The 16,732-nt window shown below is 41.8% G+C and overlaps 1 protein-coding gene across 3 annotated transcripts; it reads left to right on the top strand.

Annotated features, from left to right (window-relative positions):
- The first annotated feature begins 3,873 nt into the window (after positions 1 to 3,873).
- On the top strand, positions 3,874 to 15,005 carry LOC138981084 (sex-determining protein fem-1-like). 3 transcript variants are annotated; one of them, XM_070353915.1, is made up of 9 exons: positions 3,874 to 4,034; positions 5,026 to 5,175; positions 5,977 to 6,047; positions 6,348 to 6,452; positions 7,227 to 7,278; positions 9,511 to 9,624; positions 10,992 to 11,093; positions 11,722 to 11,784; positions 14,469 to 15,005. In XM_070353915.1, exons 1-9 carry the CDS (start codon positions 4,004 to 4,006, stop codon positions 14,636 to 14,638), a joined length of 858 nt encoding a protein of 285 aa, XP_070210016.1. In that variant the 5' UTR covers positions 3,874 to 4,003; the 3' UTR covers positions 14,639 to 15,005. The 3 variants fall into 3 exon arrangements, with proteins under 3 accessions (XP_070210016.1, XP_070210015.1, XP_070210014.1); XM_070353913.1 differs by lacking the exon at positions 3,874 to 4,034 and adding an exon at positions 4,464 to 4,644; XM_070353914.1 differs by lacking the exons at positions 3,874 to 4,034; positions 11,722 to 11,784 and adding an exon at positions 4,455 to 4,644.
- Positions 15,006 to 16,732: the final 1,727 nt, after the last annotated feature.

A 16,732-nucleotide genomic window follows, 5' to 3' on the forward strand; every position in this document is an offset into this window, starting at 1 on the left:
AGCTTAAAGAAGAAATGAAAGGCACACTCCACGAAGGAACAGTTGGGGTCACCATCTCAGATGTGGCCAGTCATAGGGACAAGACCAGCCCTCCACTTGAGTGGCCATTGTCACATACCATACACCAACAGCAGGGACAAGACCAGCCCTCCACTTGAGTGGCCATTGTCACATACCATACACCAACAGCAGGGACAAGACCAGCCCTCCACTTGAGTGGCCATTGTCACATACCATACACCAACAGCAGGGACAAGACCAGCCCTCCACTTGAGTGGCCATTGTCACATACCATACACCAACAGCAGGGACAAGACCAGCCCTCCACTTGAGTGGCCATTGTCACATACCATACACCAACAGCAGGGACAAGACCAGCCCTCCACTTGAGTGGCCATTGTCACATACCATACACCAACAGCAGGGATAAGACCAGCCCTCCACTTGAGTGGCCATTGTCACATACCATACACCAACAGCAGGGACAAGACCAGCCCTCCACTTGAGTGGCCATTGTCACATACCATACACCAACAGCAGGGATAAGACCAGCCCTCCACTTGAGTGGCCATTGTCACATACCATACACCAACAGCAGGGATAAGACCAGCCCTCCAGTGGCCATTGTCACATACCATACACCAACAGCAGGGATAAGACCAGCCCTCCACTAGAGTGGCCATTGTCACATACCATACACCAACATCAGGGATAAGACCTCAGCCCTCCAGTGGCCATTGTCACACACCATACACCAACATCAGGGATAAGACCAGCCCTCCAGTGGCCATTGTCACATACCATACACCAACAGCAGGGATAAGACCAGCCCTCCAGTGGCCATTGTCACATACCATACACCAACAGCAGGGACAAGACCAGCCCTCCACTTGAGTGGCCATTGTCACATACCATACACCAACAGCAGGGATAAGACCAGCCCTCCACTTGAGTGGCCATTGTCACATAATTAATTAATTTTTTTTTTAATTCTCTTTATTTATATAGCGCCTTATCCGAAGTTCAAAGCGCTTTTATGCCGTACCATACACCAACAGCAGGGATAAGACCAGCCCTCCAGTGGCCATTGTCACATGCCATACACCAACAGCAGGGATAAGACCAGCCCTCCAGTGGCCATTGTCACATACCATACACCAACAGCAGGGACAAGACCAGCCCTCCACTTGAGTGGCCATTGTCACATACCATACACCAACAGCAGGGATAAGACCAGCCCTCCACTTGAGTGGCCATTGTCACATACCATACACCAGCATGTTAATTTATTTTTAATATACTTTCTTATGTGATAACCAATGTACTATATTTTCTCAGGACAAAGAACAAATGTTTATTTTGAATGTTTTATGTATGTTATTATTACGGACACAAACGCTCAGCAATGTAATTTCTCTTTTAGAGATTAATAAAGTTATTGTATTGTATTGTATTGTATTGTATTGTACCAACAGCAGGGACAAGACCAGCCCTCCACTTGAGTGGCCATTGTCACATACCATACACCAACAGCAGGGATAAGACCAGCCCTCCACTTGAGTGGCCATTGTCACATACCATACACCAACAGCAGGGATAAGACCAGCCCTCCACTTGAGTGGCCATTGTCACATACCATACACCAACAGCAGGGATAAGACCAGCCCTCCAGTGGCCATTGTCACATGCCATACACCAACAGCAGGGATAAGACCAGCCCTCCAGTGGCCATTGTCACATACCATACACCAACAGCAGGGATAAGACCAGCCCTCCAGTGGCCATTGTCACATACCATACACCAACAGCAGGGATAAGACCAGCCCTCCAGTGGCCATTGTCACATACCATACACCAACAGCAGGAACAAGACCAGCCCTCCAGTGGCCATTGTCACATACCATACACCAACAGCAGGGATAAGACCAGCCCTCCACTTGAGTGGCCATTGTCACATACCATACACCAACAGCAGGGATAAGACCAGCCCTCCAGTGGCCATTGTCACATACCATACACCAACAGCAGGGATAAGACCAGCCCTCCACTAGAGTGGCCATTGTCACATACCATACACCAACATCAGGGATAAGACCAGCCCTCCAGTGGCCATTGTCACACACCATACACCAACATCAGGGATAAGACCAGCCCTCCAGTGGCCATTGTCACATACCATACACCAACAGCAGGGATAAGACCAGCCCTCCAGTGGCCATTGTCACATACCATACACCAACAGCAAGGATAAGACCAGCCCTCCACTTGAGTGGCAATTGTCACATACCATACACCAACAGCAGGGATAAGACCAGCCCTCCAGTGGCCATTGTCACATATCATACACCAACAGCAGGGATAAGACCAGCCCTCCAGTGGCCATTGTCACATACCATACACCAACAGCAGGGATAAGACCAGCCCTCCAGTGGCCATTGTCACATACCATACACCAACAGCAGGGATAAGACCAGCCCTCCACTTGAGTGGCCATTGTCACATACCATACACCAACAGCAGGGATAAGACCAGCCCTCCAGTGGCCATTGTCACATACCATACACCAACAGCAGGGATAAGACCAGCCCTCCAGTGGCCATTGTCACACACCATACACCAACAGCAGGGATAAGACCAGCCCTCCACTCCAGTGGCCATTGTCACACACCATACACCAACAGTCTGGATGGCTCACTGTGCACAGAGGGATTTGTTTTAATGACTTTCTTTAAAGCCACTGGTTGCATTTACAAACTTAATTCATAAAAAACGGATTCCCCCTCTGCAGACAGAGCATCAGTCTAGGCTGTTCATTTTTTGTATGTGACCACGCAAGTTGTCTTAATATCATCCTATAAAAGCATGGCGGCCAGATCTGAGACGGTGAACCGAACTGTTCACAAAGAATGTGCCTTTAATCTTTCTCAACTAGGAAGAAAATGGGTACTGACCGAGCGAAAAAAATACCACAGGTAAAAGTGTACAGGCCTACGTTCACGCTCATAATTATGTGTGAAACTGTAGCCTGAAAAAGTTAAAAGTTCAAGGTCAGGGAAAGTATGTTAGAATAAGTGTTTAACAAAAAGTGGGGCAAGTTCAGTTTTATCTTTCCGTATGCATGCACCCTCATCACAAAAAAAGGAGAGAGAAAAATGAACGCAAGTCAGCATCTCAAACGACGAGAACACCCATTTCACATGCCACCATCTCAAATTTATTTGAACAAAACTACTTGGCGTGTCGATGTCCGGACAAGCTGATGTTTGCCAAGCCCTCATTTAAATCAATTTAACGGGATAGAGACGCATGCCAATGCACTATACGATGCACTGAGCGTACAGTAGGCTAGGCCTAAATGTATAAAGGCAGAATCGGACCAAGGATATCTTTTGTGTGAAGAAGGTACTTGACGGGAGCTAATATGTCGTTCCTTTTAAGTCTTTTGTTGGCTAAGCTAATGTGAAGTGCAGTCTTTTTGCCGATTCCCGCTCTGCGTACACACTTCAAGCGTTATGCGGTCGGTAACCGCCGTTTAGGTTTATAGAGATGGGCCTGTTACTATTTGAGCTGCTTGCTGTCTGATGATGGTATGAGTCATTGATTCAGTCTGTCTGTCTGTCTGTCTGTCTGTCTGTCGACCCACCCAACCCCGTCCCCCTTACACACAACTTGGCTCACAGACATAGGCTACACATCCAGTACAGTACACTGTAGCCTACAGACAGCCAGACTGACAAACAGGTACGCACACACAAACAGTGACGTGAGACACGCACTGCCGGTGCGCGAATGCAAACCGAGATGCCACACATTAAAGTATATATGCACGTAATTATTCGCATTTATTCGTATTGCACAACATCCTGGAAATAAAGTGCATAACTAAACGGAGAGAGAGAGAGAGAAAGAGAGAGAGAGAACATTGTTCAGCGGTGGGATGGTCTCTGAATTGTTCGCATGTTTTTATAACTTTCCAGGCTGACCGGCAGACAAGTCTATCAAGATGAAAGTGGATGGATATATGACAGAATATGGTACGACCAGAGATATTGTAGCTAAACAGGATCTATGGGTGCGATCGCGATCGAAAAACGTCCTCAGTCATCGAGGATCCAACACGGCTAAAGAACCCCGATGGCTTTGCGGTCTAGTGTTACCGAGCTCCGCATAATACATGCGTAATGCGCTACTGAAAGAGTGACTCAGTAGAGAATCAGGACGAATTCCTCTGTATATATCATGATATCGATGTGAGAGACTGTAGCACGATACATCGATTAGAAACAAGTGCCTGTGCAAGCACTTATCCAAAAAAGATTCCGCGAAATACTTTGAAAATCGCTTACAACATTTTCAAAATTCATAATTACTAGTATGAATATCTTCATATGTAAACAAAACGCTATTAAATGTTCAGTCTTGAAATGATGATTAATGAACAAAAGGAAGTGTAAGGCAGGAAAATGTGGTAACTGTAAACTTTGCAGCAATATTTATTTCATTGATGATGTAGGCGACACAAAACGGTGTCGTCTGCTGCAGCAATGTCACCCTTTGCAAATGTTACGGTTTCTAGCTTTAGCGCCTCTACCTTTGAAATCTTGCAGCATTTTGTGAATACAAGTTCTTTGATAAGCTATCAAGGTAAAGTATAGATACTCGATCTACTATCAATGTAATACATGTCTTCGTTCGATAGTATATATATATAGTACCAATGTATACGGTATCAGTGTCACGTCTGGCACCGATTTCTTTTCACACGGTCAGGTTCAGTAATCAGCTAGTATGGCAGAGGGAACTCTTATGTCTGATAAAAATGAATTTACACAATCTGCTGACAGAATCAATTTGTAACATTGTGTGTTGTAGTTTCATGTAATTTCTCTATGATCTCTGAGTAGGCCTATGCAAGTACCAGTAAAATTATCTGTTTCTGTGCTGTAGCACGGAGACATGTCAGTTGCCACTGCAGTCATTCACGTGCTTTTATTTAACACCAAGTTATTTCTTATTTGTTTGAAGATGCTGTATCATTAGTCAAAGAAAAGGTCACTGCGATCGAACTGTCGGAGGTGTTTGATGTAGCGAAGTTGGCCAACGTCAAGGAACTTTCAGTTTTTGTGGCTGCTGGAGCTGTGTGCTTTCTTACTGCAACGGGTTTTTGGAGTATTTGTAAGTCAACAAGACAGTCAGTCTATATGCTCTCGCTCTCTCTCTGGCTAAAACTTTTTTTATGTATTAATGTATTGAGTTTTTAGTTGTAGTTTTAATAGTAGATAAGTCCCTCTTTAGGGCGAGGACCAGATGCAAAAAAAGCATACCTATGCTTATTCTGTAACCCTCATAAAATAAAGAATTCAATTGTCATTGTCTCTCTCTCAGGCTCTCACTCTGTGTGTGTGTGTGTGTGTGTGTGTGTGTGTGTGTGTGTGTGTGTGTGTGTGTGTGTGTGCGTGTTTCTTTCATGTCCTGTTTAATTAATAATACCGATTTGATCGTTACAGGTTGTTCTTCGTGGACGCTGTCCTTCCTCTTACTATTTCTTGTTTTAGACCTTCGTGAGCTGCAGAGCATGTAGCATTTCAAATATAGATGAAGGGCCCATTATTATTATTTGGACCTGTTCCTAACATGAACATGCACCTCCTGTTCTGAGAAAATAACATTGTAACTCTGTTATACACTTCTTCTTCACCAGAAAACATTCGAATTATCGGATCAGCACATGATGAAACAAAAACTCGGTCCACATTCCCTTACTAAATAAACTTCAGGATAATGTAATCTTATCTACCAAGGCACAGTCTGAAACATGCATGCTTGGATTTCAGTACCAACGAAGTAAACTTTCACAAAACTGAAGAGTAGTATGTGGAATTTGCTATGCGTTTGTGTGGTGGAGTTTATCGTACATATATAGTTACTATTAGCTTTTACAAGCATTCGTATCTGTATGCCTGTCTGTGTTCACAGGCAGAAGAATTACAAGACGAAACGAAGCGGACAGCAACATTTCGAAACAAAAACTGCTACAACTCATGAAGGTAAAGCAGACACCACACACGCGCAATGCACGGATGTTTGTTCAGACGGACGGACAAACACACACACGAACACGAACACACACACACACTGACATATAAACAATCGGAGCCCGATGCACGCACACATCTTCATACAACGTAAAACAGTTGTCACATTGAATGTGAAGGTTGAAGGAAGGAATTCTCGGCGTAAGACCATTTCCCCAGTCCAGGGAGGTGAGGTTTAGAAAGGTTTGTTTTGGAAATGGTAGATTTGTTTGATGGGTCATGTTTATTTCCTTCTTGCCTTTCCATATTTAGAAAGCATACCTTCCAGGCTGCACTGAGACGATCATTGAACAGCTGAAGAAACGGGAACTCGATTTCAATGAAAAAGTGTCGCCTTCGGGACTCACGTTCTTCTTGGTAAGTAAACAGAGGCTGTGAGTAACAGGATTTCGAAGACTGAAAGTGTTTAGTTCTGAAGTGTGAGAGAAACATCTGTGTGTGTTCTTAAACGCTTTTGAAAGGCGGAGTAAACTTTAAGAATATTAAGATTGCGCAGGCAGAGAAATGTTGAAAGATAATTTTCTGTGGCTAGGAAAATAATCATCGAATCCGCAATCTCAGGTAACCTAATACTTCTCATAAAATGTCTCCCCATGCTGTTGTTATGTCCGTAGTCTTTTTCATTCAAACTGCTGCTTGATATCTGAGCTTGTTCGAATCTCACTGGACTTAAAAAGAAAAGAGTACAAATGTCATGTGGTAGCGTATATCGTAAGCCATACGTTTTTCAGCCATATTTTTTTAATGTTTGGAACATAACTACGGCTGGTATTGCCAATATCCCTTTCAGACACAAGTGACTGAGAACTATTCACCTCGAGATCTGCTTTCAGATGATTATGTCATTCAACATGTTCATTGATCTCTTCTCTCAGTGTGCATGTGATTGTGTGACTGGTGCATCAAAGCTCTCGAAACCCTCTATTATTTGAATGGCTTGTTCGATTCTCTTTTAACTATTAAAAACAGTGTATAAATGAAATACTACAAGTGATAAGTCGTGATTGATTTTCTCATACACACTGCTAAAATCGCGTCAGAACAGGTCAGTACTATCATCGCTAACTTAGATAATAATGTTTCGTCATTCGGAAACTGAGATCGTTTAATTAATTCTTCTTTTTTTTCCAGTGTGCTTGCCTGAGTGGTGTGCCGAACCTTATCGAGCACATGTTGAAGGCGGGTTAGTATTCATGAGCTGAATCAGGGATTGAATACTATCGACAAGGGCGGTGGAACCGGGGGTGCCGTTGGGGCGCTACCCCCCGTCCCTTTCTGTGTTTGTTTGGGGGTGTGTGGGAAAGGGGGGGGGGGGGGGGGGGGGGGTGGGTGGGTGTGGAATGTCTTTTGTGTGGAAGAAGGAAAACAATCTTAAAAAGACAAAGAAAGTCCAGCCACGCCTTGTAGACCTGTATGAGTAATACCACGGGGGCTGGGCCGCTATTGCGCGGGGCCGCTATTGCACGAATCTAACCCTAACCCTAACCCTAACCTAAAGATTCGCGCAATAGCGGCCCCGCGCAATAGCGGCCCCGCGCAATAGCAGGCCGACCCCATACCACGAGGGAAACTAAAAAAAAACTGAAGCACAGGATTCTTTCTTTATTTGGTGTTTTACGTCGTTTTCAACCACGAAGGTTATATCGCGACGGGGGAAGGGGGGAGATGGGATAGAGCCACTTGTCAATTGTTTCTTGTTCACAAAAGCACTAATCAAAAATTTGCTCCAGGGGCTTGCAACGTAGTACAATATTTACCTTACTGGGAGAATGCAAGTTTCCAGTACAAAGGACTCGACCTAACATTTCTTACATACTGCTTGACTAAAATCTTTACAAAAATTGACTATATTCTATACAAGAAACACTTAACAAGGGTAAAAGGAGAAACAGAATCCGTTAGTCGCCTCTTCTGGGGAGCATCGGGTAAATTCTTTCTCGTCCCAACCAATATGGGACTCCCCCTAACCCGCGGGGGGTAAGCACAGGATGATGGAGCTTAAGATCGAAGGTGAGCCACAGCACCGCCTTACCCCCTCCCCCGCTTGATTTGGGAAAGACTTGCCTAATATGGACCACTGCCTAATATGGATCACCTTATGTTCTGACAAACTTACGGCGCTAGAACGCTCAAAACAATTTCATTCGCTGTATTCACCCTCTCTGGATAACTTGCACATGTCAAAACAGTTACAGAAACACAAACCTCAAAACCATTAGGCTTTTTCTCATTTTTGCTTTTGGCAACGTTCACTCTAAATTTACGCCTAAAACGGACTCGTTTCTGTCCACAGACAAAGCTGTTATCACACAAAAATTGCCTTATATGACAGCTAAGACTGTATTTGTTATATTTTAGCAGTGTCGACCACAAGTTTCTACTGCAAAAAAAAAAATAATAGCAAAATCGCAAAGTACGTGTGTGTTACCTAATATGGACCACCTTCAACAAATCGAAGAAAATAAAAGCTAAAGGCTATTTTCATTAATTCATTAAGAAGCTTGCTGAAAATAACGTATAACTAGCCCTCTAGATTTAAAAAATATAATCATATCAAATAGTCTTCATTGAATTTATTTTCACTCTGTTTTTGATAAGCTTCTGTTTCCTGTTGTGCTTCAAATAACGTTCTCATCAACCCGAAACAGATAAATCTAAAGCATATTTAAATTAGTCTGACTTGCACACTAAGTTGTATCCTGTTGTTTTGAAGTAATAATAATAATAATAATATAATAATAAATGAGCATTTATATAGCGCAACATCATAACTTTACAATTATGCTCTTTGCGCTTGACACATTTAAAATTAAAACACAGTTATACAAGCATTTACATCTACATTCATAGTCAACAACGCTTAATTAAAAGCATATACCATCAAACATACATTACAAAAGATTCTTAGAAGTATAGGGGGTATAGGTTTTTTTTTACAGTGATTCGTGAAGGCCTCTTCACTGGTCCTTATTAGGCGCAAGGGCGCAAGCACATGATTTTACCTATGGCACAACACAAATCTCTAGCCTTCCTCTCTGAGATGCGTTTGAAGACAGACTGTTAAAAGAGAATAAATGTATGTACATAATTATGATAGAATAATGATGCATGAATTGAAGAAATGTATAAGAACACAAGAATGTATGAATGACAAAGAACAAATGTTTATTTTTGAATGTTTTATGTATGTTTTATTACGGACACAAAAGCTCAGCAATGCAATTTCTCTTTTAGAGATTAATAAAGTTTATTGTATTGTATTGTATTGTATTGTATTGTTATCAGCAAGAAACAAAAAGTGGTCCATATTAGGAACCTTCCTCTACATGTACACACGTGTGTTTGAGTGTCGTGCTCTTCCGGGTGTGCACGTGCGTGCATACAGGTCTTATTTCTTGTGTCTGTTTAAAAACAGGAGCCAACGTGCATACAGAAACAAGAGAGGGGGACTCAGCCTTGTATCTGGCCACCTACGCTGTTCTGCACTCTGCTGAGCCCAGCACTGATGCCCTTCGATCTCTCATCAAAGCAGGAATGTGTTGACGGTTGTCTCGGGCTGAAAATGATACTTGATGATAATTCTGTGTTTAAGGAGGGTGATAGGTTGTGGGGACTGAATGTGAAAGGGTCGGATGAGAGAGAGAGAGAGAGAGAGAGAGAGAGAGAGAGAGAGAGAGAGAGAGAGAGAGAGAGAGAGAGAGAGAGAGAGAGAGAGAGAGAGAGAGAGAGAGAGAGAGAGAGAGAGAGAGAGATTGAAGGACCATGAGGGAGGCGCGGCCGGCGGGGTAGTCGGTCAGGCGCCAGCGGTGGAAGACAGCTACAAAGAAGTTACATGATTCTGAACACAAAACGACTTATCGTAAAGTACTACGATAAGCAAACAAATATCAAGTGATCGACTGAGAGGGGAGAGAGAGAGATAACAACTTTTTACTGAAACGGTTGTTTACTCAATCATCCATTGGTGAGACTTAAAACTATAGATCATAAAAAAACCATTATGCCTAGATACGTACATTTTAGCCATGGATGATAATCAGAACTCAGATGGGTGGCCGAGTGGTAACGCACTTGCGCTCGGAAGCGAGAGGTTGCGAGTTCGACCCTGGGTCAGGGCGTTAGCAATTTTCTCCCCCCTTTCCTAACCTAGGTGGTGGGTTCAAGTGCTAGTCTTTCGGATGAGACGAAAAACCGAGGTCCCTTCATGTACACTACATTAGGGTGTGCATGTTAAAGATCCCACGATTGACAAAAGGGTCTTTCCTGGCAAAATTGTATAGGCAAAGATTTAAAAATGTCCACCAAAATACCCGTGTGACTTGGAATAATAGGCCGTGAAAAAGTAGGATATGCGCCGAAATGGCTGCGATCTGCTGGCTGATGTGAATGCGTGATGTATTGTGTAAAAAAAAATCCATCTCACACGGCATAAATAAATCCCTGCGCCTTGAATATATAATTAAAAAAATAAAATAAATCCCTGCGCTTAGAACTGTACCCACGGAATACGCGCGATATAAGCCTCATATTGATTGATTGATTGATGGAGGTGAAATATTTGCACTAAATCATGTAAATAAAAAAAGCTAGTATGCCTAGATGGAACACATTATAGCCATGATGGAGAGAGGTTGAATCGGAGTCGGGATACATGCATACATGTGCGTGTACTTTGTACTGGTCGGTGTAAAATGAAGCTTTATTTTTCTATTAATTTAAATTGAACATGTCGTCTCAACTCATTAAACCGAAGGAGCGACTGATCCCGGCCCTTACCCCTATTACATCCCTCCAAGATTCTAATCAGCTCCTAAATAGCCCATAATTATTTTATCAGTTGATCGAAGTTCATAGCAATTTTATGCTCTGATCGACAATCTATTTTTTGTTTTGTTTCAGGCTGCAACGTTAACAAGCAGAACAGACGAGGATACACTCCATTACATAGGGCTGCCAGCATGGGGAACATCAGAGTCATCCAGTATTTGTTACTTGAAGGTAAGAACACAAAACGGGTTGCCTTATTTGGGCAAGTTTTACCCATTCATAAGGGGCGGGGTGATAACAACAACAAATCCAGAAAACCAACATGTTGCCTGACAGTGATATGGTTTGTTTGTTTGTTTGCTTAATGCCCAGCCGACCACAAAGGGCCATATCAGGGCGGTGCTGCTTTGACATATAACGTGCGCCACACACAAGACAGAAGTCGCAGCACAGGCTTCACGTCTCACCCAGTCACATTATTCTGACACCGGACCAACCAGTCCTAGCACTAACCCCATAATGCCAGACGCCAGGCGGAGCAGCCACTAGATTGCCAATTTTAAAGTCTTAGGTATGACCCGGCCGGGGTTCGAACCCACGACCTCCCGATCACGGGGCGGACGCCTTACCACTAGGCCAACCGTGCCGGTAGTGATATGGTTATGATAGGGTCATATTAGCTAGGTTAGAAAGCTGCATATATATGTGTGACATCCATTTGATGCTCAGTAAATGCTTTACAGTAAAAACAGTATCACCCGTGCACAGAAGAGAGAAAGAGAGGGGGGGGGGGGGGGGGGGGGGGGAGCTATTTTCCATCCAAAATACTAACATGACATACATGTATTTTTAAATTTAGGCGCTGATCCCTATATCGCCAACAACGCTGGTGTTTTTCCCATTGACAGCGCAGTTTGTGCAGGTAAAAAGTTATAATGAAAAATCCGTTTCTTTTCTGCTTTGATTCTTTTCACATCTCTAACGAAACACGAAATAAACGAGAGAAAAAACCTGACACATAACTGCTGAAACACTCCCACACATGTTACACAGACATGCGCATGCATGCATTCTTAGATATGCACACACACACACACACACATGAGAGAGAGAGAGAGACAGAGAGAGAGACAGAGAGAGAGAGAGAGAGAGAGAGAGAGAGAGAGAGAGAGAGAGAGAGAGAGAGAGAGAGAGAGAGAGAGAGAGAGAGAGAGAGAGAGAGAGAGAGTGATGATGATGATGATGATGATGATGGAACTTTATTTTTCAAGGATAGAGGTTTAAGGCGACGCCTTTTCTTACAACCGGTCCTTACTTCTAATGCAAATGTCTAATAAATGATAAACAAGTAAAGCAACATGACAAATAAACAAAGTAAACGAACGAACCAGCAAACAATCGACAAGTAAGCAAACAAGCAAATAAACATAAACAACAAAATAACAAAGTAAGCAACATACAAATCGAAAGCGAAACATACAACATGTTAATTGAGGTTACACATGTAAAGTGATCGACGGTAAAATTCACACGATATCAACGTTTACACTAATGCTAATAATGATTATATGGTGTAAATGATGATGATGATGATCAAGTGATGATGATAATGATGATGATGTTGATGATGATGATGGAAAATCGCAACATAAATTCCACATAATACATATAATAAAGAACATATTTGTGTAATTCATAAAGCGAGAGCGAGAGAGAGAGAGAGATTTTCAGAGTCGATTATTATTACATCACTGGCATACATGTATTTTGTTAGTCGTGCGTTCAGCCGATGTATGTTCAATCATTTGCTTGTTCATTTGATCTGTTGTTCTTTGTTTCTGCATGTTTTTGCTTGTGTTGTACAATAGCTCATAAAATATCCAATTCAGACCATTCAGACATGCATCACGGATGTTAAATCTTGGATGGTCGATAACAAACTTAAGCTGAATGATGATAAGACTGAAGTCTTACTGTGCAAAAAGAAGAACACTACATTTCCCTCTCCCCAACCTGTTTCTGTTCAAATAGGCAACACCGACATTCTTTTCTCACCATCAGCTAGAAACCTTGGATTCACCCTTTCATCTGACATGACCCTTAACAAACATATATCTTTAGTCTGTAGAGCAGCTTATTTTGAGCTTCGTAAGATCAGCACCATTCGCCACACACTCTCCTCTCAAACAACTAACACTCTTGTCTGTGCCTTTGTTCTTTCTAAACTTGACTACTGCAACTCTCTTCTCTCTGGCTGTCCTCTGTAGACTACCTCCTGCATAAACTACAAAAAGTCCAAAACTCGGCAGCACGCCTCATTCTGAAAGCACGAAAACGAGATCACGCAACACCACTTCTTCACACACTGCACTGGTTACCTATTCAAGCCCGCATTGACTACAAACTGTCCACCCTCTGCTTTAACTTCTTTTCTGGCTCGTCTCCTGCTTACTTCTCTGAACTCCTCACCGTCTATTCTCCAGCAAGACAACTCCGTGCCTCTTCTGACTGTCGCATCCTCACCATTCCACACACCAAAACCAAAACCTATGGACAACGCACTTTTACTTTCTGCGCACCCACACAATGGAATTCTCTCCCCTTTCACATCCGCCACTCTCAGTCACCCCAAGCATTCAAACGAGCACTTAAAACGCACCTCTTCAAGAAATACAACCCCTGATTTTGTTTTCTCAGTCCATCAGTAGGCTACATGTAGTGCATTTGTTGTTTTGGTGATAATGTATATAAACATCTAGGGCTGTTTTCAGTATTGTTGATAACATGTTGTATTCAGCTGGTATTTCCTTGTTTTCACTACCTATTTTATTCAAATTTTTATTACTTAGTTAGTGGAAGAATCTTTTGTAATGTATGTTTGATGGTGAATGCTTTTAATTAAGCGTTGCTGACTATGAATCTAGATGTAAATGCTTGTATAACTGTGTTTTAATTTTAAATGTGTCAAGCGCAAAGAGCATAATTGTAAAGTTATGCTGTTGCGCTATATAAATGCTCATTTATTATTATTATTATTATTATTAATTGATTCAGTCAATTGTTTGGGCACTGGATGTGCTTTGTGGTAAGCAGTTTGTGCATGCAAGGAATGATACACGTCTTTCTATAATTTATGTGCAGGGGAACCCCCTTTTTAAGACTTCAAACTTTCTATAATTTATGTGCAGGGGAACCCCCTTTTTAAGACTTCAAACTTTCTATAATTTATGTGCAGGGGAACCCCCTTTTTAAGACTTCAAACTTTCTATAATTTATGTGCAGGGGAACCCCCTTTTTAAGACTTCAAACTTTCTATAATTTATGTGCAGGGGAACCCCCTTTTTAAGACTTCAAACTTTCTGAGAAAATGAGGTCTTGAAAGTGAAGGAGTCTTGAAATGGAGGTCAATTTGTAGAACGTATCAACACAAAAATCTTAACAAAGAATTAACAAAAGCGCTTAAAAGGGGGGGTGGAGCTCCTTAAACGGGGATGGGGGGGCCCACCTTAGTTACTAGCTAGGTGTTGATTGCAAATGGCAATATGCTACTTACCAGCAAAGCTTGTTCCAACTGTGACACTGTATATATGAGGACCTTGGTTTCAGGACACATTGAGGCAGCCAGTTTGCTGAAGCTGAAGGTTCCAAATCCATACGTATGGGATGTGGTGGAGCCACACACACCATTGCACATCAAGATGGGTCTTCAGAGTCCGCAGCGCAAACTTATGCTTGTTTCTTCCAGGCGTACCAAACTTAGAAATGTGTTCACATAGAAGACGGAGTATGGAATTGGATGCTAGGTGTGCACTGTACTGTTCTGGTATGCTAGGAAACACACTGATCTTGCGACCACTTTGTTTTTGGGTGTTCTGGCAATAGTATAAGCGCTTCATGTTCATGTCGAAAATGGATGGTGAGGAAAATTCTCAAAGTTTGTTTCTGTGTTGTTTTTCCATTGACAATGACAGTACATGTAGTACTAGTAGAATGTTCTAGAGTTTTTGTTTTCCTCTTATAAGTTTTGAACATGTCCGGAACTGAATTTATTTGGAAGATCTAGAGTTACACTAATTACGGTACTTTAACAAAAAAGTGCAATGGTAAAGAGAGAGAGAGAGAGAGAGAGAGAGAGAGAGAGAGAGAGAGAGAGAGAGAGAGAGAGAGAGAGAGAGAGAGAGAGAGAGAGAGAGAGAGAGAGAGAGAGAGAGGGTGCTGTGTTTTCTAGTTCTGTGTTGATAGTAATAACGTTCACTTTAAATAACTGTGATTTCTTTCCCTGTTCGGTTTAATAGTTGAGGAGTAAATTCAGAGTTCTTATATTGATGTGTTTTAAACCTCTCTGATTGTGATGCTAGTGCAGTTTCTCTAGTAGAAAACATATATTTTCATTTGTATTTCTCCTATAAAATTATCAACAAGCACTGGTTGCACATTTAAAATGAAACTGTGATGTTTTTACTCCAATGTAACACAATAAACGTGTGTTGTTATTACTCGAACATAACATTTCCTGTTTGTTTGATATTCAGTCCAAACATTGTTCTTTTTTGAATATTTCAAAGCATAATTTCACATTGTTATCAATCACATTGTCATTGAGGTTGAATCTTCATCCAAACAACACGTTCCCTCAATTAAAAAGAAGAAGGAATAGCAAAAGACCAAGGATTTTGAAGTACAAAAGTTTTGTCCGATTTTCACTGCATGATCCAATTCATACTCTGTTCAAGTTTGAAATCTGCCATGCAAAACGCAGCTAAGTGCAAGCAACAATAAAATCAAGCAGTTCTGCTATCTCTCTTTAAAATGATTATGAACAGTGCACTTCATAAAGTGAACTTGATATCTAAATCAGTAAATGCCCTTCACTGAGCCAAAGAGAGACAACTCATTAACTTTCCTGGTGATCTTCCAAGGGCATTTGCTGCTTCAAAAATAGAAATGTGATGTGCAATGCAAACGGAACACTCCATACTGTAGCTTTCTCAATTATTCCCAGAAAAAGCTTCAGCTCAAGTTCGGCAAACCAGATATACAGCACACACAAAGTCTTTTGAAACCGCCCATTTTGTAAAGCCATAGCCTTTTATTTACCAGCAAGAGCATAACTGAGTACTATATAGTGACATAATAACAACAACAACACAGTAACACAAAGAGAGAAAACGACAAAGTGGATATCAAAACACCCCGACACTTGCACATCGGCAAATAGTTTTACGCCACTCTCAACTGGGACATCCTCATTTGTTTTTGGTGAATGTTCAGCCCCTTGTTTTCAGAGCTGTACATCTCGGATCTATAGCTCTGTCAATAAATAACTTTTTAATAATTCAAATTGACACTATTTTTTATGCACAGTTTGATACTTGTATTATTTAAAAGGCCCTAAATAAATCTGTTCCTCTTGGGCCCCCGGGACAAACAAATGTGAGAGTGGTGATTATCGTACACACATTTTGTTCAAACTCCCAAACTGTTGTTTTTTCTCTGCATAAATACCTTTCAATAATAATAATAATAATAATAAATAACTTTTCTATAGCGCGAGTCCCATCAATTGGCTCCAGGCGCTTTACAAATTCATTATAGAATAAACTAGCACAAATCAACAAGCATACAAAGCATACATTTAACTGAGACATAACACCAAGAACCCAAGCACTAAGCAAAACTTAGCGTACAATGTTAAAAGTACACACACACACACACACACACACACACACACACACACACACGCACACACGCACGCACGCACGCGCACACACAAAGATACCATTGACAAAGAGACCATAAAGCACATACAGGGTAGAGAGTTCCAAAACAGAATAGAGTTGTGGAGAGTCTACTCAGGCTAAGCAAAGGCT

This window comes from Littorina saxatilis, linkage group LG12 (assembly GCF_037325665.1).
Source record: "Littorina saxatilis isolate snail1 linkage group LG12, US_GU_Lsax_2.0, whole genome shotgun sequence".
Lineage (NCBI taxonomy): Eukaryota > Metazoa > Mollusca > Gastropoda > Littorinimorpha > Littorinidae > Littorina > Littorina saxatilis.